Source organism: Convolutriloba macropyga, chromosome 3, assembly GCF_964194025.1.
Source record: "Convolutriloba macropyga chromosome 3, txConMacr16.3, whole genome shotgun sequence".
Lineage (NCBI taxonomy): Eukaryota > Metazoa > Xenacoelomorpha > Acoela > Convolutidae > Convolutriloba > Convolutriloba macropyga.
Genome location: NC_134470.1, coordinates 3,498,609 through 3,520,848, shown reverse-complemented (window position 1 = coordinate 3,520,848; position 22,240 = coordinate 3,498,609). Strand labels below are relative to the sequence as shown.

The 22,240-nt window shown below is 40.8% G+C and overlaps 1 protein-coding gene across 1 annotated transcript in view; it reads left to right on the top strand.

Annotated features, from left to right (window-relative positions):
* LOC142335837 (uncharacterized) overlaps window positions 1-22,240 on the top strand; it is a 38,824-nt gene that overhangs the window by 7,503 nt on the left and 9,081 nt on the right. The window contains exon 5 of the mRNA XM_075384165.1: window positions 3,456-3,699. Coding sequence (XP_075240280.1) covers window positions 3,456-3,699 — 244 coding nt within the window. The remainder of the gene's footprint in view (window positions 1-3,455; window positions 3,700-22,240) is intronic.

The window sequence follows — 22,240 nt, the reverse complement described above, 5'->3', positions numbered from 1 at the left end:
ATCGTTTTTAAACACTCTTTTTTACCTAAGAAAGTTGAACTCGCGTGTCAACTTCGTCTCTCAACAATGACTAACTTGTTTGACGAACCACTGCTTTTCAGATTAGCAAATCTCTCTCTCAGCGTTTTTCTTGTGCCTAAGGGTACTCAACCTGATCAGTTTTTTATCAGCAAAAAGTAACGTGTCGTTCCTTTTAGAACATTCTGACCTAACGTCTAAGTGTTATAGTGGGCGTGGAAGGTCAATCACAAGATGCCACCTTTCTTATGTGAATGTTTGTTCGAGATGACCGGAGTTGCTTGTTTAACTCGGTTTGATAATTTCAGAATATGGCACAATCCATGTTTCATGCTGAGCAATATGTGTGCAAATTTTCGCGCGCTTGCTTTTTTTTCCTCCCTAAGTAACGGATACGCATCCAATTTAAACTATGATACCTTTGTTTCCCATTTAGGCTGGAGAAGTGTTCCGTTTTAAACAAAATTTTAACCATTTCCTTAGAGTCATCAAAAAAAGGAAAAAGAAACCTTAGCTCTTTCTGTCCCTTACTCCCTTGTAGAACAGTCTCAGTGCTAATACTTTGGAATTGACAGGTAATTTATCTCAACTTTCCACTCTGAACGACGCCTTGGTAAAATGTTTTGACTCTAGAAAAAGTGTCGTTTCTTTCAAATGAGTATAAGAAATTCGCCTTTCATCTATTTTTTTTGTTTTACTTCAAAGGCCAAAAGAACGGTTTTGGGTACCGGAAAAAGCCCGTTGTTTTCTTCAATGTGTAAGGAATTGTCCTAAGAGTGATCAGTTAAAATTTCATGGTTATCGGACTTGAGGAAGTAGGGTTTTCAAGACTTGCGGGGGGTGGTGAAATTCTAGACGCTTAGTTTGAAGCAATTGGGAACCCTGAAGCCGTACCAGAGAGTAGCAGATCGATATATCATGCTCTGATAACTCAGTAAAGGAAATAGTATGCACACCATTTCTTGTTTGCTCAATGAACTTACGCAAATACCAGAAAACTAGCAAATCACAAACTACCAAATTCATTAAACCTTAATTCCTACTAGCTTTTATTTACCTACTAACTTAGAGCGCCAATGGATTTCCAATTATATCAGTCTATTCTCAAATTTCATCGCCGTGGATCATTTCCACTAGATGTCAGTTTTAATCAACTGAAAAGGCACAATTTTAAACAATTATGCAGTCGGCTTTGCAAACCAAAACTAATTTTTATTAATAAAAAGACTGGATTTAAAGTGTTGCATTCCAGGAATGCAAAAATTATCATACAAAAGTTACATCGAGACCACGAGCATATTAAAGCAGTTAAGCTCGAACGGCTTGTTAAACAATCTTACGATGTCCAGGGAGCCCAGCCTATCGTTCGAGAAATAGTACGTAACTGCGATTATTGCAATGAAAAATTTACTCATCGCCGTTTTACCGGTCCCTTAGTTCATGCTTCTCGCCTTACACTGGATAGAATTTGTTATGAATTAGGCCTAGTTATTAACAAAAGGCCGTTACTGGAAAACAATTGCTTCAAGAACGCCCCTTCGTTAGATCCTATTTCTTTTATCCCTAAAACTGTGGACACTATTGATCCCGATTACAATTGCGTGTGCGCTGCACTTAGCACAATTCTGACCGGAAACCGTAATCAAGGCGGAAAAAATGAAGAGATAATTCGTTCTTTACAAAAAGAAGGCCCGGACCGCCACTTATTAAAACTGATGGGCGCTGCCCCTCTTATTAATGGCCCAGATGATCTTAATTTCGTTACAACAACAGATTTGAGAATGCTAGCCCGAACCTTTAGAACTAATATTTATATGTTTTATGAGACCGATGAAATCGAGCAAGCCCACTGGGATTGTTACACTGGAAACAAAGTGGGCCCAAATAGAGGAGGAATTTACTTAAAGGCCGGCCTGAGCGGTGGAACAATGCATTGTTTTATTGTTACTCGTGTTAAGCCAAAAAAATGAGGGGTAAATTGTTCAATTTCGACGACATCATTTATTAAACCGGACTAGCACACACATGACAGATATCTAATTAAATTAAAGTTTGCTTTTACACTGCATATGGACGCTCGATTTGCACTCTCTTCTTTATTTCCAATAGCGCTTGTTGCTCGGCTCTTTCGTCTTTGGACAAGTCGCTATCACAAGCTGGTTGATGCTGTTGTTCGCGTTGCTGTTGTTGTTCGCATTGCTGCTGTTGTTGATCGTTTGGTGGCTGTTGTTGCTCGCTTTATTGCTGTGGCTGCCGGTTTTGTTTCGCTGCGAGGGTCTTTTTTCCCTTGTTAGACTTGCCGTTTTTTGTTCGCCTCTTTGCCTTCGTCTTGAAGTTTCGAATGTGCTCTGCCCAGGGCGTTTTGCCAGCCACTGGAGGTAGTTTTATTGGGGCCTTTCCATATCGTGCCTTTAGGATTTTGTTGTCCATAGTGCTACAAGATATTAAAGCCTGACGAATAAGGGTATGGAGCAAGGCCAATATGGAGCAAGGCCAATAATAGCAGTTAGCTAAGTTCAGTTTTTAATGAAAAAATAAGGACAATAAATTGATTTCCTTTGTTTGTAGTTTCCACGGGCTAAGTTTTAATGTGAATGACCTCGAGATTTTCCAACTCTTATTTGCCTTGGCCCAAATCGCGCCACAATTTTGTGTGCCTCTTATCAGGTGTTATTTGCCGTGCAAAACTCCACTTTTGGTATTGTTGGTCATTCGTGTGCTAATTTGGTCTTATCTTTGTTAGAACAAGTTATTTGAGTCCGAAGTGTGTGTTTCATTAGTCCTAATGTAAAGACGCATATTTGTATTTGAGACTTGTCAAAATTCGGACCTCTTTATTTTACCCGCAAAAGTTCTGATTGTGAAAGTTAAAGTTGCGACTAACAAAGGTGTCAATAAACTACGCAGGAACTAAATTCTACACCCTTCCCTTCTGCATCATTATTCCCCCGAATAATCTTTGAGAAAGTTGCTCTAAGTGTAGGTTAATTTTCGCCTGGTTCTACAAAGTTTGTGGTGGTGTTTAATTTGAACTTATTTAAACTTAAATTTTGTTCCATTTAAGAAATTGATTAACCGTCCTGTCGGCCGTCAAGTGCTTGAAAAATTTTTTTTTCTCCCCTTGTATCTATCCGCACCAGCCAATTAGAAAGGTATTTTATATAATAAATTTTTTTTGTGCGTTGACAGTTCTTTTTTTTCAATTTCTACATGGTTTTCCTGTGAGCTTTAGCAGCCTCAATCGTCGTTCTTCCAGAACAAAATAACACCCACAATTGATTCCAGTGATCTTCTACAACTCAACGCCTCAGTTCTAATTGTCTAGATAGTAAATCAATTCACAAAAAAATCTGTTTTCCTATTCTTCCAAATCCTGTTATGATTAAATAAGTTTGTATATATTATATATGTTCATTTAGACATAAGTGTGTTTTTAGTCCTCAATCAACTATAAGTAGCTTGTCGACGGCAATTGCTGGATTTGGGGAGTACCCTGTCCGATTCCAGAATGATGTGGCGGTCGGTTTCACGTTCGTCAATCTGGACCGGATAAGGGCCATAAACCCCAGTGTTTCCAGAATGGTCGTCTTCAAGCAAAGCGGCGAAAGCGTCGAAGTTGAGCCAGAATCTTCGGATCACCGGGACTTTGTGCGGGAGCTGCAGCGGTGGGATGAGGAATTGGTGCGGATGAGGCCAACTCCTCCCGTCTTTTTTCAATGTACCCACGCTATCAGCGCCCTCAAAAAGCCGGTGTACGATGCAATAGCCTTCGTACCACCCACCATCATTGAAAGGCCGTGGCCTTTCTCGACGCCGCAAGATTGGCAGAACTGGTGGGTGGTAGACGAAAACTGAGTTTGAGTTATTTAAACTTGTAATTCTATCCTCAAACCCCCTTTTTTTCTATGCTGTTGCTACTTTAATTAATACTCTACAAACTGAGTGTATAATTATAACTATAGTAAGCTTTGTATAAAAGTTATCAGGAAACGGCAGAGTTCAACCCTGTTAGCACGAAGTCCATATACTACTTTATTTATTTGTTTTTCCCACATCGCTGGCGTCCAAGTGATATTCTTCTTTTCCGTTTGCGTGGACACATCCTTCAAACAAGGAGAATATAGTATTGATTGGAATGCTGGTAACGGTTCATTCGTCAAAGGCTTGACCCAGTTAGATAACGTAGCCGACTTAACTTATTTGCCCGCCGCACTATCCAGTAAAAGCAAAAATTCGTTTTCGTCTTCCAGTTGTAAAATAACAAAACTATCCTCGCAAAATTGTACCCGCTGGAAGACGACAACCCAATCTAGAACTTTGAACTCCCAAAATATAAGAACCATGATGGAAATGTTGTTCTTTCGGGGTTATAGCTTTGATAGGCGCTGATTTTGATCTCTGGTTTTGTGGCTAAATGTACTAATTACTTCCTAGATAACAAATTCAAATAGAGACACGTTTTGCCCGCTTAAGTTGGAACGATCGGTTAAATATAATTGTCGGTTAATTCGTCGCTGCTAACATCTTCCCATTCAATTTCACCTTCTCGATTGTCCCGTCGTGCGTAGAAAGGAGGCATCTCAGGTCCACCTTCGTCGCTAATATCTTGTTCAGAATCTGGCTCCGCTGCCGTGGAGTCAGAGAGAACCCTGTTTATTTCCACCGACGTATCCGCTTCTTCGCGTTCTACCGGTCGAATAATGATTTCTATTAATTCATTTGGAGCTAGAGGGCGATGGAGGGAGTGTTTTACTTGGAATGAGTTTTCTTCTACTGAGTAGTCTTGGTCGGGGGTATCTGAATTATCCTCCGGTTTTCTATCCTCCACTTAATCGTTAGTCCCCGCCTCGATAAGTAGTCGTGGTGCTGTTGACCAGGGAATCGAAAGAAAGGAGTAGAACTCTGGTTCCCCAACTTCCAAAAAAACTACGTTCCCATCTATGAGATCCACCAAATGACCGCTCCATGTATCTTTGACATCTCTAAGTTTAAAAAGACGGCCAAGAGTGAAGCAGTGCCACTCGAAGTGTGTGCCACTCATTTTTGGTACTTAGCTTTGAAAGTTACTGAGGGCAGTATGATTTGTTTTCTGGGTCAGCTAGACAACTCAATTTTCACGTGTTTTTCTTATCTATTTAGGCATTTGCTTGTTTATCCTGCGAGTTGAACTGTTTGCCGACCTCAATTTCGCTCAGCCTTAGTGCGCAAGTTAAATCTTATTGGTATCGGGATTTGTCGAGTACACCATACAATTGTGTAACTGAACAAATGAGTATATAAATGAAAGCACCGGAACACTACTCATGAATAAATGTAAGATAAAAGTTAATTTTCCTAGTTACAGTTAAAGGGGTAATAGAACCAACTAAAGCACTTTTCTTAATAAGATCGGCAAAAGATAAATAAATAGAAGTTGATAACTAACAGTTTACGCTGTCATCGGCTCACTCTTCCCTTCCCTTCTACAGTTTATAAAATCTTGACGCACGCCAACTTCTCTCGGTAGTCCCTGCTCCTCTGCGTTTTGCCACTGGATCCGGGGGTGATGAGGTGTCGAAATGAAAGAGTCATCAAGGTCGTCTTCCAATTGAGTTGATTCCATCCCGTCGCGTTCAGAGTAAGGTTGCACTCGAATGCGATCAATCATTCTGAAATTCATCGGCCCTTGTCCACTCAAACCCGCATCTCCTCTTAGTAGGCGCTCCCAACAATTGTATCTACTCCTTCTGGCTCTCGGACTCGTCTGAGTACCAGCCGTATTCCCTTCGATACACGCTTTGTTCACTATAACTCGGCAGAGTCCTGTGTACATCATCCAGAGTGCAACTACTAAGATTGCAGCTAATACAAACCATACAAACCAGCTGACAGGTCCACTGTGGTAAGCCCGCCAGTGGAATGGTGCATGCTGATTGATATTTCCTTGTGCAAAAGGTTTCGCGATGGTTTTCATAGCTTCTTCATCTACAATTCCTTTGGGTAGATCAACCAAGTTCAAACGTAAAGTCTCCAGCATTTGACTGGGAGCTTCCTCGCGAAACACATCTGGGATTTTCATTCCAGCTAGTTGTGCCTCCATTTCGTGCAATTCACCGAACAAAGTCCGCAGTAAGGGGTGTTGTTGAATCCTTACAACAAGTCCGGTCTCGTACTGGCAAATTCTTGGGTCCGGATACAATACCAAACTACCACTGGGGTCCTCTATACGTCCTTTGCAAGGTGATCGAATTAGGCAACTTTTGCAGCCGCAGATCCACTCTCCAGTATCGAAGGCTTGTGAGCTGTAGTTGAGTAGTCTGTAGTCGCTGGATCGCGAGTAAACCAAGTGGGTTGAGTCGTCCAAGTACTCCGCGTAAGGTTCTTCCGGTAGGGCTACACCCTGCTGTGCACAAAATTTTAGAACTGATGTTTGCAAGTCGAAAAACAGACTAGAAAGGCACGTAGATTCTCCACTTCGTGACATTGAAAAAAGTTTTAGACACAGTTTAAGACGATTACTGCCGCTACAATGTGAAATGAGTTTCTCCTCCATAACTTCGGCAAATTTATCTTTTCTTTCCGATATCAATAAGTAACTTCGCGAGAAACTGTATCGTGTCGCTGTCGAACCGTCTTCAATTGGTTGAGGTACTGGAACTGCGCGATAAACTTTATGAAATCCGTTAGTGTGGTGTACAGGCACGTTTATCAGGACATTTACGGCTGTTTCTGTAAATACTGTTGACTCTACTAGTTCAAAGCCGTAATAGGTCATTAAATCAGAACGGGGTATAGCTTCCTGCATCCTGTCAACTTTGAGCCCGTTAAGAACTTGTCGCAAAACTTTTGAAGGTACGAGTGTTGCTGGAATATAGCCCCGAGCTAAACTACTCAATGCGTCATCTAGGATGTAGCCAAAATTGTGAAGTCCGACTTTGAATGCCACCCATTCTGCTCTCAAAGCAAGCATAGTTTGGGTGAAGTTTGTCATTCCCATATTAAACTGAGCAGCGACCACTGCTGATTTCTGTCTGTTGTTGTAGCAGGCCCCCCAATGTGTTACTCCAATGTTGGTGTTATTGATAAGCTCTCCCAAAACATTCCTGATCTTATGGAAGTTGTCATTAGAATTATGAATGATCATCTTCAATTGCCCTTGAGTTTTGATTAATGAGTGGCCCAGCAGGTGGACTCGTTCCCCTGATTCAGGAGCGAGTGTTGGTACCGCTCCGTCCAGAAATGCTGTCTCTTTACCAAGTCTATCCAAGTCTGCACCGCAACACAATCCGAAGAAAGAGAAGTACTGACAAAAACAAGCTTTTCGGACTGGCGCAAGGGCAATAGCAGCAGCTATCCCACCTAGCAGCGGTTTGACGAATCGCTTTGACCTCGACAAGACTGATTCTGTTCCATTTAATTATGTTGCAGCCCTTTCCCACATTTCAGTACAAACAATATCAATTTCTAGCATTTCCTATTCCAATCCCTTCAGTGCAAGATATGTCGTATTCATCAAAACTTTAGTGGTAAAAAAGTTTTTGCAAAACCGTCCATGATGCTTCTTCCATCGCATTGCAAATTCGTATTGGAATTCCTGGAAAGCAATGTCCAGAGATGTTAAGTTGAGGGCAGGTAGGACTGGTAGTGGCACCAATACCCAGGTTGATTCCAGCGCACTCGCAATGATGACAGGGTTTTCCGTTGTGAAGACTGCGCCAGCTGTATGGTTAGTAGTTAAACAGATAGCACATCTCAGCATGGGAAATAGGAAGAGTAGCCTCAGAGTCAGAAATCTGTCCGTTTTTCCTGTCGTGACCGCGTTAACTCTAAAAGAAAAAACGTTAAATTAGGTCATTCAAATCCGACCAAAGCCTTGCGATTCATAAAAAGCAAGGAAGAGGGATCCGGGTAACGAATTTAAGTAAACGAGGAAAAAGTGTTTATTCATCGATTCCCAGTCGTATGACCGGTGCTCGGATCGTTGTCGATCGGCGTAGCGCAACGGGTTCTTCCACTTAATTCTGGTTAATCGGTCGTGTTGTTTGTTCAACCTCTGCGTCTGGAGATCTGCTGTACCCGACGCTGGGAGACTCCAACTGCCTTTGAACCAAATGTCCTTGGTATTCCGGATCATTTTCACGGCTATTTGTATCCGGGGCGACCTGATCGCCCAATTGATCAGCTGGCTGTTCGACTATAGGACTGTTGATTAGTTCATTTTCCTGTTGCACGGCTGGCTGCGGGACTTGTATCCGATTTCTTGCCACCAATATTGGCGGCCGGGGAATTGGGTCCGGATCCAATTGCTCCCACTCGTCAATTTTTAGTGGTTCCTCATAAAAATTCGTGGAACAAAACGGTGTGGCTCTACGCTCGCTCGTTTTCGGTTCCCCTTCCACGAATGGTTTGAGGAGTTTGTAGTGGAGGATAAGCCATTTATCACGCTTTTGGGGTTTACTAACTTTGTTGTTAACTTTCGAAGTTCTCTCAAGGACAATGTAAAGTCCCTCCCACGGAAGAAAGAATTTTTTTGATTTAGCTTTATGTTTTGAGAAAACCCACACTTCGTCATCGACTTCGTATGGTTTTCCAGAAACTTCCTTATGAAAGTGATTTTTTTGTCGGTTTTGATTTACTCCCAAAAACTCCCGTGCATGAGAATGGGCCTCCCTAAATTGCCTATCGAGCCAGTCAACAAACTCGTTCTGGGTCTTTTCTTGATGGTGAGGCTTCGGGTAGAACAGATCAATAGGATATTGGCACTCCTGTCCATAGACGAGACTAAACGGAGTGGCTCCTGTCGTCCTATGAATAGTCGTATTATAGACAAAATTGACATAAGGCAGCATTGTGTCCCAATCTCGATGGTTTTTGGCGCAATATTTTGAGAGAACATCGGCAATTACACGGATAAGTTGTTCCACTTGAACATTTCCCTGAGAGTAATACGGAGAAGTTCTTGCTTCGTCCATTTTAAGCAATTTACAGATTTCTTTAATCAAGTCAATCCCAAAGTTTTTTCGTTGGTCTGTGTGAAGTACATCGGGCACGACAAAATTAAGGACCCAGCATTCTACAATTTCTTTCGCCACATCTTTTGCTTAGGTTACAACAAGTGGAACACTGATTGCATGTTTTGTGAACAAATCCTTCATAACAAGAATTTACTTCGCTCTTGACCGTGCGGCTAGTGTAACTGGTCATAGTATATCAGCAGCAACCGTGTGAAAGCGAATACCAACTTCGAAGGGACTTAATTATGCGGTACGTTGCCTGCCTGCCGTGGTCCGAGCTGCACATGGAAGACACCAAGAAGTTTTTTTCTCAATGTCACGCCTCATGAAGGGCCACCAGAATCTCTGCCTTATTCGCAATAGTGTTCTTTCTATTTTGAAATGACCTCCACTCACTGGGGAAGTGTGAAGTTGATCTAAAATTTTTTTTCTGCAAGAAACAGGTACAATCAGCTGCAAATGCGGTTCGTTCTTCTCTGGTTGATACGACTTCCTGTACAAAACTTGATTCTTAAGAACAAGCTCTGACCACCGTGACCAGTAGGCTACTACTTCAGGTCCATGGTGAACTGCCTGTTCTTTTGAAATTAAGTTAGGGCCCAGAGGCGAGCAGCTACTTTCTGATCCTGTTGGTGCCCAGTACAAAATACGGCTGATTGCCTCGTCTTCCTGCTGCAACCGTTCTATATCTGAGTCTTGCGAGTCCATGTTATAGCGACCCCCTCTTCATTTTCGTCATCTATGGTTTCTGTGATAGCGTCAACCATAGCACAACGTTCACGAACTCTTTTTAGGGCTTCTTTGATTTCTTGAGGTTCAGGACACTGCACCGTTACTTGTTCTTTTTCGCCCGGCTCTCATTCAGGCTCTTCTTCCGTCATCCGAGAGAACCCATTCGCATTGGCATGTTTGTTGCCCGCGCGATGAACAATTTTGTAATTGAACTCTTGCAAATGTTGGAGCATTCTGAACGTCATGCCGTCTGCATTTTGCCTGAATAACCATTTTAAGCTGGCATGATCTGTACGTATGACAAAGCTGAGTCCCCATATATAATGTTTGAACCATTTCAAAGCCTGAACTACCACCAGGGATTCCCGCTTCGTTGTAGAGTACATAGTTTCGGTCTTACTCAGGCTCCTACTTGCAAATACTATAGGATGTTCCACGCCATCAATGAAATTTGAAAGTACTGAACCCAGACTGACGTTGCTTATACGTTGCTTGCATCTGTGTCAATGATAAAGGGGCAGTCATACCGAGGGAACTGTAGGACATATGCTGTAGCTAGTTCGAGACGCAGTCGATCGAATGCCATTTGACAACAGGGAGTCAAATCGAGCATTTTTATTTGTTAATTCATGTAAGGGACGAGCAATTTGTGCAAAGTCTTTCACAAAGCGCCGATAGTGATTGCAAAATCGAGCATTTTTATTTGTTAGTTCACTCAAATCGAGCTTTTTTATTTGTTAATGCATGTAAAGGACGAGCAATTTGTGCAAAGTCTTTCACAAAGCGCCGATAGTAATTGCAAAATCCAACGAATGACCGTACTTGTTTAACGGTTTTTGGTTCTGGCCATTCTCTGACAACAGCAACATTTTAAGGGTCTGGTCGAGCTCCATCTTTATCGATAACATGACTGAGGTATACAACTTGCTGCTGAAGAAGTCTGCATTTCCTAGGCTTCAGTTTCAAACTTGCTGCTCGCAACAGATTGAATATAACTTCAATGTGTTTGAAGTGTTCTTCCTCAGTCCAATCGTACGCCAAAACATCATCAAGAAAAATTAGAACCCACTTCCAGAGGTGATCTTTGAAAAGATTGTTCATAAGCCTTTGAAAGGATCCGGGGGCATTAGATAGAAAAGGCATTTTAATGTATTCATACAGCCCAGCATCAGGTTTGACGAAAACTGTTTTCTGTCTATCCTCTGGTACAACCGGTACCTGCCAGTAGCCACTTGCTAATTCGAGAGAACAAAATTTCGCTCCCCTCAAAGCATCGAAACTCAGATCTATTTTTGGTATAGGAAAGGCGTCTTTCACCGTAACATCGTTAAGGTTGCGGTAGTCTACGCAGAATCTCCAGCTATCATATTTTTTCTTCTGAAGCACAATAGGAGCGCTGTAGGGGCTCTATGAAGACTGAATGACTCCCTTCTCCAGCATGCTCTTGAGTTCTTCTTGGATAATAGGTATCTTGGCCGGCGAAATACGGTGTGGATGTTTTTTGATGGGTGGGGTATCACCTGTTTTAATTTGATGCAGAACAATGTCGGTGCATCCAAGTTCATTGCTTTTCAACGCAAATACATACCGATATTCTCGCACTAGTGTTCTCAGCCGATCGAGAGCAACACCAGAAACGCCCGGTGCAGATAATTTCAAAATTTGATCAACTTCCTGGTCTAGAGTGGGATGATCTTGGGCTTTATAGACTGTGTAAGTAACCCAGTTCCCAACCTCATTATCAGTGTCTGTCCATTCCTCATCTTCGGTTTCACTTAGAGAATTGCTTTCTGAATCTTTGACCTGTGTTTTTCTAAAGTGTTGCGCTGCCATCAGATGGTCGTTTTCTTTGGGACTAGCGCCAGTGACTGCCTTCAGCTGATGATCGTTGACAAGCTTTGTATCTTGCATTGACAGGTCAATTTCAGTTTCGCGACACTAACGGTAGCTGCCAACTGAGGTCAGAGAAACCATGCGCATTACCACCGCCTAACTTTCTTTGCTGCCTGTCCACATTTCGTTTGATCTAAAGTCAATTGTACAACCATGGCGTTTCATTTCCTTGAGGCCAAGTATCATCTGAGGCTTCAAGTTCTGCAACACTAGAAGGTGTATTTCCACGCATATAGAACCCAGCTTTAACTCCAATATTGCGCGACCAAGAACATTTATGGTCTTTCCATCGGCTGACTCTAAGCGGCCTTTATATGGGATATTTCTCGCAAAACGATCAGAGCTGAAGAGTTTTTCTGCTTGCATTATATTTGTTGATGCCCCCGTACCAATCAATTTTTCCGTGTCGAGTCATTTCCGTGTCGAGTCATCCAAAATTATCGAGTCATTCACTATGCCATCAACCACGGCTGCTTCAGAACCTTCATCAAAATCCGACGAATCAAACTTTTTCTCATCATCTATGGCGGTTGTATTTGTGCTACGTGCTGTTGTTTGGCCTTTCCGTCGCAAAATTTAATTTTTCTTGCTTCAAAATATGCTTTAATGTTGTCTTTTTGTCTATTTGCTTTGAATTCGGCCGGGATAGAGCCTCTTTACGAAAAACTGTGGCCCTCCCGGCCTCTAGTAGTTAAAAGGACCGGTCTGTTGTTGGTTTTGGCGCTCAGGGCAATCCTTAACAAAATAACCTTCCTGGCCACATTGGAAACACTGCCTTCCCGCAGCTCCTAATCGTCTGCCGAGGCTGTTTTTTTGAGCTGGTCCACCACTGTACTGGGCATTGTTTGGTTTGGAACTGATGAATTGTTGACCGTAACGGCTACCAGGCGGATAAGGATTGTACAGACGTTTCTCGTCGCTTTCCTGTTTTGGTTTATTTTCACTATGTGAGACTTCATATTGCTTCGGAATTACTGAAGTCACGAATTTGCTCATCATATTTGACATATTCTTCATAAACTCGGCCTAACTGTTTACTAGTTGATCAATCTTAGCATTGACAGACCCCGAAAGATCCGTAGAATTCTCCGCAGTTGCGAACACTCTTGATGCCTTGCCTCTCTGCATCATCTCATTACTCTGAGTATATCTCTGAGTCTCAACGGGGTCTTCAACAACTGATCACAATGACGCTAACCTTCGTCGCTGTTGCATACAAGAATTACGTGCTACACTATCAAGGCTCAGTGCCCTATTTATAGCAGCCGAGAAGTTTTGGGGATCTTCTCTAAGTAGAAATTCTTAGATTTCAGCGTCATAGAGTCCATCGATAAACTGTTCACGGTTCATATCGCCACGGGTTGCAGCATTCATGTTATGGTTTGCTACCTCCCCGATGGACCGTATTCTCCTTGAAAAATCCTGATTTCGTTCCTTTTCACCTTGAATAAAGTTTTTGAACTCGGCTCGAGCAGTTCGTTGGTTTCGAAATCGCATCATTCGAGGGTCTAAGTATTCAAACAATCGCTCCAGAGTAGGTGCCGGATGCCCATATTCCTGTTCTCGAAAGTGGTTGGGCATTGCAGTGCATTCGTCAAGGGCCCAGCCTGTGAGGCAGGTTGGGACACAAGCCATTGCTTGTTCTTCATCCCAACGAGTCGACTCCGCAATGCATACAAAATGTTTTTTCCAATCCACCCAAATTTTGTATATCGGATTAGGAAAACAGTCAGGTTGGTGTGCACCTGGCCCTTGCAGTCCTTGACTATTCAGTGCGTCCGCAGCTTGAATGGCTGAATGGGCAAATCGTTGTATATCTTCCGTTTGCAACGCCATTTTCGTTATGTAATTGCTTAACCACTTAAACTAGAGTGTTCTTCTAATTTTTGCGAATGCACTTCTTTTCGTACTTCATAATCTCGCCGGAGTCTGGGTAGTTCTCTTAATCTATCAGCCCGACTTCTGGTTTGAGTTATTTGATTTGTACTCGGCAATTCAGATAGGTGTTCTTTGCTTCTTTGGGCGAGTATTGAATCCATTTTGAGGAAGTATGTTGTACACACCTTGGATTGAGACCCAAACTCGTAAAAACTAATCTATTTTAATCTGTCAGAAAGCCCACCCAGGAGCGCCACTGTAGAATTTTGTACTTTTATCGTTAGAAGGCTTCTAGCTGGGGACTGGCTGGCGCCCAAAACTCTATCAAGTTTGAAAGGTTCTTCAGAGAAAAGTGAGTCCATCTGACAATTTAGTATAGACTATTGTCCCCTGTGCTCGCTCAAAGCTGTATTTAAGATATTTATTGCACGCAATATTTAATTTCTTTTCCAAGTAATGGAAATAATAATTCTTTGAGTTGTAGTTATTAAAACAACCAAGTAAATATCGGTTCTTTCCACCGATGAATTGAAGCTAAGGGTTATCCCCAGAATAAGTAATTACGAAGTAGAGAATTAATGAACACAGTAAAATTTTCTCCTGTTATTCAAAATTAAGAATCATAAACAACTTTCAACAGTTGGAAGAATCCCGATTCCACTAAGTCAAGGTAATTTAAGCTAATCAGAAAGATTGATTGATCGTTTTTAAACACTCTTCGCGTGTCAACTTCGTCTCTCAACTATGACTAACTTGTTTGACGAACCACTGCTTTTCATACTAGCAAATCTCTCTGAGCGTTTTTCTTGTGCCTTGTTTGTCATACGGTTTTTTGGGATAGATGCGTAGCGAGTGGAGTCTCGCTTTGTGGAAGGTCCATTCGCGTTGCGATTGCTCATTGAGTTATTATTGATGTAATTCACTGAAGTATTACCTGACATCAAGTTTTGGTTAATTTTCTGCTGGTTCTGTGCTCCCATTTCCATTTGTATGGCGATTTCCAATGCTTTTGGTGGGTCTACTGTTTCCTTCAACAACTCTTTCTGAGTTTCGTGATCAAGCATATTTAATATGAATGCATCACGAATGAGTGTAGTTTCTTCACTACCAAGATTACAATTTTCCGCCAATTCTATGAGACGGCCGTAGAAACTTTCTACCGATTCTCCTTTTTTGTTGTTTACACGAGTAGAAAACGAAGCGATCGTAAGTTATATTACGAACCTTTGTGAATGAGTCCTCCATTGCTCGCCACAAATCTTTAAAAGGTTGTTTTTCGATCTGAAAGTGAGGGTACTTGCTCTTGAAGATCCGTCGCCCCTCTGTGCCAATGCTTAGATATAGCAATGATATTGTCTTCTGTTCACAAATTCCCCATGGCTTGTCACCACAGAGGATCCCGATTTCTTCAATCTTTGCACAACGATTTTGCCAATTGACTTTCAATTGTTGGTTTCGGACTTTACGATCTCTTTCCGTTGCCTGTGTGTGATTCTCTACCGGTGCTTCATAGGTAGGCTCAGGCGGGTATGTCACTGTTGCTGGTGGATCACTCAACAGAGTATCCAATTGGATCCCTTCCTTAGGAAGTAGGGCCAATTTCCACTGCTGCGTCCATTTGATCCACGTCAGGGAAGGTGTTGCTGTCGGTTTCTCCCAGAATGCTTCTATATGGAGTGGTGTTTTCTTTGAGTCCGATGCTGACTGCGCCATGTTATACTCATACACAAGGAGTATAGTCAATTGAATCGCAAATGGCTTTGTGAGTACTGAGATAGGCACTTGCGTCGCGAATGGACGATTTAGTTGTTACTTTCAACTAAAGCCTTTCTAGATTTGGCAATCGCGGTGTGATTGACTCTAACTGAACTACTCAGTTAAAACGAGAGGTATTTTGCAAGGATTAAATTGAACTGAGCGTTAGCGCTACAAATTGGAGAATGAAAGTTAATGATAATACAGATTATGAAAGAAAGTTTGTTCAGGTTTTAATCATACAGAAAGGAAGCAAAGTTTGATTTGTTTACAACGTGAATGAGTATATATCCGGTACAGACGGGATGAACAGACTTAACTGCTAAATATGGGAGGAAGTATATAGCACTGAACTAAAAATGGCATTCGCCCTTCAAAAGGAACATACAACAATAAATTAGTTTAAAATACGGATATGGATACATGAAGGGTATCCATTGCCGTATGACATTTCCCCCTCTTGAGGAAAAATTAATTTACTAAATTAAAATCAGAAAACTAATAAATATTCACCGGTTAGTAAGTAATAAAATATTAAATAATAGATAAAATAGAAGTTTATGAAAGTTTCTTTATCGAAGATTACTCGCTGTCGCTATTTTCAGCATTTTCGGCCTGGAGAACTGTCATCTCCCTTGGTTGGTTTTGCGAGTACTCATCTTCTTGATTTGATCCTCCCGCAATGCCAGTGTCTTGGTAATCAGTGTAACCTTCTGTGTTACGAACTTTTTCGACAATTGTTTGCGATTTTTGGGATTTTTTCTTCAGTGTCATTTTGCTTTTTCTAATAGAAGACGTATCCTAATCCGATGTATCGCTGACCGTGATTTTGCGTTTCGAAGTCTTTCTCAAGATGGGTGTAGGTTGTTTTTGAGTCGAGGAGGTTGTTTGCGTTCCAGATGGCCCTGCTATATCAGATGATACCATTTGCGGCGCGATTGGACTAAAATTTAATATTTGTGTAAGGTCGGGTCGATTTTTGAATGCCTCATCGTATTTCGGGTTTCTTTTTGGTACTCTCATTTTCAATGATCTTGCGACATTGCTAGCTGTAGATATACAGGATCGTGCCGACGAAATGACACTTACATCGCCTGTGTTTTTTCTGTTTCGCTTTATCTTTTTCTCTCCAGTATTTTTTCGAAAAAGATCTCGTTTATGCTGTTGAATTTTTTGTTCGAGAGTTTTTTCGTTTAGTTTCTTTGGGCGTCTGTCTATGTACTGTGCTAAAGTTGTTTCCCGTTCGGCCCGCGTTCCAAATTTGGCGATGTCAGAATTTCTGACCCGTACTTCAGGTTTGGAGGGTTCTTTGATGACGCTCGTCGTTGGGCTTATTTTGCACACTGTACTGCCAGGTGCTAATACTTCGTAGAGGCCGTCCAAGTTTTTCTTTTGGCGCTGGTTTTCATGTATTTTTCGGGCCAACTTCACTTGTACGCTTCTTTCAGAGCAGGGAATTGCACGGTGAATGACATCTGGCTTTATAAAACGCTCTTCCCCATCTTTCCTTTTCTCTTGTTCCGTTCTTGCGCGGGTACTTGCGGCGCAAATGACTCGCTCAATTTCCGTATCGGAACAAAGAGCTGTATCTGCCCACTGTTCATCTGTGAGATAGGAACGACCTGGGATTGTATCCTCGTCTAAATAGTAATTTATTATTGCATTATAGTTGAGATTTTTACTATCAGATTTAGTTGTAATATTTTATATAGGTGTGTTACATTTTCTACCGAAATGTGCCTCAAAGGGTGTGGTTGTAATTGTTTTTTGTTTTGATATACGAAGTCGTTGTATTATTGCTTTGAGTGAATTTTCTAAAATAAATTTCTTATTTAACTGTGATTTCATGCAAGCTAATTGTCGTTTAATTGTTTGAATGATACGTTCTACTAATCCTATTGCTCTATGGTCATTTGCAGGTGCATAAATAGGTGTAATATTGTTTTCGGTACAAAATGTTTCAGATTTCTTTAAAACTTCTGTAAAACATCTAGCTTGGTCTAATCTAATAGTTCTAGGCACTCCATGATGATATATATAATTATTTAAGAATTTGATTACATTTGGACCTGATGCGTTATTTACTATTTCTGCTGTAGGATATTTAGAGTATCTATCTATACTAGTAAGGAAATATTGTTCTATTCCTTTCTCATTTAGAATTGGGCCGCCAAAATCTAATTGTATTTCGTCATTTGGTTCACTACATTTAGGTAGAGGTGTCCATTTGCGGTGCGAAATCACTGATTTTAGATTCTTACCAATATCTGTGCAAGCTTTGCACTCACTGGCCTTTGCCAGAATGTCTCTGTGGATGTAAGGCCACCAGATATTTTGAGCTAAGGAAAGCATAGCGAAACTGCCTGGGTGTGTGGAGTGTATGTCCTCCAACACCGCATCTTTAATGGACTTTGGGATCGCAATTCTTTCGTCTAGACAGACACACCCGTGCTTCACACTAAGATCTCTCCAATATGAGAAGAGGTAGGGACTGATTTCTTGTAGTCGTTCTGCATCATTTCGAAGTACACAGTCCCTTACTTCTTTCAATATCGCGTCTTTTCCAGTCAGTATTGCTAGAAATTTCCTACTGAACACCTTGTTTAGGGTCTCGGTGAACATTATGTCCTCAGCTTCGTCTATCATACTACCAGTTGGGGTTTCAGTATGAGTTGTTGCATTTGATTCGGGTGTTGAGGGTGTTGTGTTGGAGAACGTTACTCTTGCTTTAGTAGGAGTCGATTTCGAACGGGTTGCTTTAGCTTTTGACATCGTGCTGAGACTATTTATGGAATTATTTGAGATGAAAGGTTTATTGAGTTTATTCACAAAGCAGTGTTTCTTAGGCAGAATTTGGGCAAAAAGCGAGTTATTTTTGGGTGAGTGGTATTTATATTTGTGGATTTGTGTTTTCGCGCTTAATTTAGTGTTGTTAGGTGTATTACTTGACTTATTACCATTAATAGGCTGTATTAAGGATAATTGTTCAGATTGTTCACATTCTTTACTGTCTACAATTTGCACCTCTTTTGCAGCGAATTTGTTAATGGAATGTGAATTATTTACTTTACAGTGATTTGGTACAAATTGTAATTTTGTAAATTTAGGTGGCATTTGCGGCGCAAATGGATGTACAGAATACGGATTAAATTTAGAATTAGCATGTGTTAATTGCGGTGCGAATGGAGGTTTCAGTGGTGAACTGGTTAATTGCGATGCGGATGCTATATCACAATTAGTTGAATTATTGCTTTTTGATATGGTTAATCGCGATGCAAATGGTTGTGTAACTTTTGGTGAAGGCAAATTCAACTTTAATATGTTTATAAATTTTGTAGTTGTAGTTTGTCTATTGGTAATTAAATGTTTCATTGAATCACGGATCTTAGAAATTGTTGCTACAACAAAGTGCTCGTCGTATGTAGATATCTTTTTAGCTCTTGCAAAAGGGTTTCTAGAAATGTAATCAACGAGTCCCATTTTTGCACCTGGCATATGCTCAATCGTGAAATTGTACGGTAGCAATCTATCTATCCATCGAGACAGTCGACTATTGTATGACTTATTTGATCGGTGTTCTTTAAGTATTGACAATAGGGCTCTGTGGTCTGTTACTACCGTAAAGTTTTTTCCGTATAAGTAGTATTTAAAATAATCGATTGACCAAACTATCCCCAATAGTTCCAATTCGTTGACGCTGTAGCGTTCTTCCGTTGAATTGAGGAATCGCGACGCGAAGGCTATTGGTTTCCAACCATCCGGTGTATTTTGTTCCAATGCTGCCCCCAATCCTGAACGGGAGGCATCACATTTTACACGAACATCCAGTTTAGGGTTGTAATGGCTATTTTCTGTACTATTTGCTATTTTTTCTTTATTCTGATTAAAATGTTTAGTATGTTCGTCTGTCCATATGAATTTTACTGATTTCTTCAGTAGTGGTCTAAGTGGATGACATAGTTGTGCTAAGTGAGGTATAAATTTGCCAATTTAATGTACTGACCCGAGAAATGATCTAAGGCGTTTTAATGTTGTTGGTGGTGGTATTGTTAAGATTGCGGCTGTTTTGCTTTCTAAAGGTGATATCCCAGTCTGTGTAAATTTGTAACCGAGCCATTCTATTTCAGATTTAGCGAAATGACATTTCTGGAGGTTAATTCTCAAGTTATCGTCATCTAATTTTTTTAGACATTTGTGGACGTAGGCTAAATGATCTGCTTCAGTGCCGGTACTAACGATTATAATATCGTCTAAGAAACAGTATGTGTTTTGTAAACCAATGAGAGTATAATCCATGGCTTTTTGAAACTCTGCCGGCATATCTGTAAGTCCATAAAAACCAGTTTTGAATCTATATGTACCTGTAGATTCTCCACATATGATGTTAAAATTACAGTGTTTTGCTGTATCGTGATGTAGTTTTAATTGACTGTATGCATATTTGAGATCTAATGTGGTGAAATATGCTTGTTGACCATTTTGTGTATCTGTGAGATGTTGTGATATGGTGTCAATTAACATTTCAATATTAGGCATTTGGTATTTGTTTTTATGTATTGCTTTATTTAATACTTTTGAATCTAATGCGAGTTTTATCGACTGATCTTTTTTTACTGTAATTACAATCGGGGAGATGAAGTGTTCGTCAGAGCAACTAGATAGTTTTTCGATATGACCCTCAATCTGTAGTCTTTCTAATTCGCTTGATACTCTAGGTTGAAGATTTATCGGAACACGTCGACCTTTTTGATGCTTTGCTGTGAACGTTTGATGAAACTTTGACTTTGCTACATGTGTTTTAGATAAACCAATTCTCGATACTAGATGTGGAAATTGCGTCGCGATTGACTCTTTAATTTTACATGTAGGATTATTGATGTTATAAACACATTTACCAGTTTCTGGTTGTTGTTGGACAACTGCAAGTCCCAAAGTAGTGAACAGATCTCGTCCAATGATATTTTTGTGTCCATCATCTACCACAGTCAATATTGCTGATTTGTCTTGCCATTGATTGTAGGCTACTGTGGTCTCCAAGTGTCCGATGACCTTGATCGGCTCATTGGAAAAAGTTTTCAAATTCCTTTTTTCCGTCGATTTTATCCATTTAGCTGAGTTTGTAGATCGTAGGACTTTGTTTGCTAAACTTTGTGTGATGATACTCACAGCACTTCCAGAGTCAATCATAGCAGATTTTTGTATTTCTCCTATTTGCACTTCCACGTTTAATGGTTCTAATTGATGAACTGAATCCGAAGAAATCGCTGCTACGTAGTCGTCAGAGTCGCTATCATAGTTTGAATCGTACACCTGGTCGTACAATTGTTGATAGCTCGTGATATAGTTTACTGATTCTTCATCATCACTTTTTTCCGGCGTCTGATCGATTTGGTTTACATTTGATTTTTGAGTTTTCGGAATTGGAAGCTGTGGCAGTTTTGTTTTTCGACATTTTCTAGCGAAATGACCCATAAAACCACAATTATGGCATTTTTTTCCATTCGCGGGACAAATCTGCTTATGGTTGTGGCTCCAGCGAAGACCACAATCCATACAAATACTCGTATATTGGTAGTTTTTTGGGATAGATGCGTAGCGAGTGGAGTCTCGCTTTGTGGAAGGTCCATTCGCGTTGCGATTGCTCATTGAGTTATTATTGATGTAATTCACTGAAGTATTACCTGACATCAAGTTTTGGTTAATTTTCTGCTGGTTCTGTGCTCCCATTTCCATTTGTATGGCGATTTCCAATGCTTTTGGTGGGTCTACTGTTTCCTTCAACAACTCTTTCTGAGTTTCGTGATCAAGCATATTTAATATGAATGCATCACGAATGAGTGTAGTTTCTTCACTACCAAGATTACAATTTTCCGCCAATTCTATGAGACGGCCGTAGAAACTTTCTACCGATTCTCCTTTTTTGTTGTTTACACGAGTAGAAAACGAAGCGATCGTAAGTTATATTACGAACCTTTGTGAATGAGTCCTCCATTGCTCGCCACAAATCTTTAAAAGGTTGTTTTTCGATCTGAAAGTGAGGGTACTTGCTCTTGAAGATCCGTCGCCCCTCTGTGCCAATGCTTAGATATAGCAATGATATTGTCTTCTGTTCACAAATTCCCCATGGCTTGTCACCACAGAGGATCCCGATTTCTTCAATCTTTGCACAACGATTTTGCCAATTGACTTTCAATTGTTGGTTTCGGACTTTACGATCTCTTTCCGTTGCCTGTGTGTGATTCTCTACCGGTGCTTCATAGGTAGGCTCAGGCGGGTATGTCACTGTTGCTGGTGGATCACTCAACAGAGTATCCAATTGGATCCCTTCCTTAGGAAGTAGGGCCAATTTCCACTGCTGCGTCCATTTGATCCACGTCAGGGAAGGTGTTGCTGTCGGTTTCTCCCAGAATGCTTCTATATGGAGTGGTGTTTTCTTTGAGTCCGATGCTGACTGCGCCATGTTATACTCATACACAAGGAGTATAGTCAATTGAATCGCAAATGTGGCTTTGTAAGTACTGAGATAGGCACTTGCGTCGCGAATGGACGATTTAGTTGTTACTTTCAACTAAAGCCTTTCTAGATTTGGCAATCGCGGTGCGATTGACTCTAACTGAACTACTCAGTTAAAACGAGAGGTATTTTGCAAGGATTAAATTGAACTGAGCGTTAGCGCTACAAATTGGAGAATGAAAGTTAATGATAATACAGATTATGAAAGAAAGTTTGTTCAGGTTTTAATCATACAGAAAGGAAGCAAAGTTTGATTTGTTTACAACGTGAATGAGTATATATCCGGTACAGACGGGATGAACAGACTTAACTGCTAAATATGGGAGGAAGTATATAGCACTGAACTAAAAATGGCATTCGCCCTTCAAAAGGAACATACAACAATAAATTAGTTTAAAATACGGATTTGGATACATGAAGGGTATCCATTGCCGTATGACAAGTAAGTTGTAACCAAA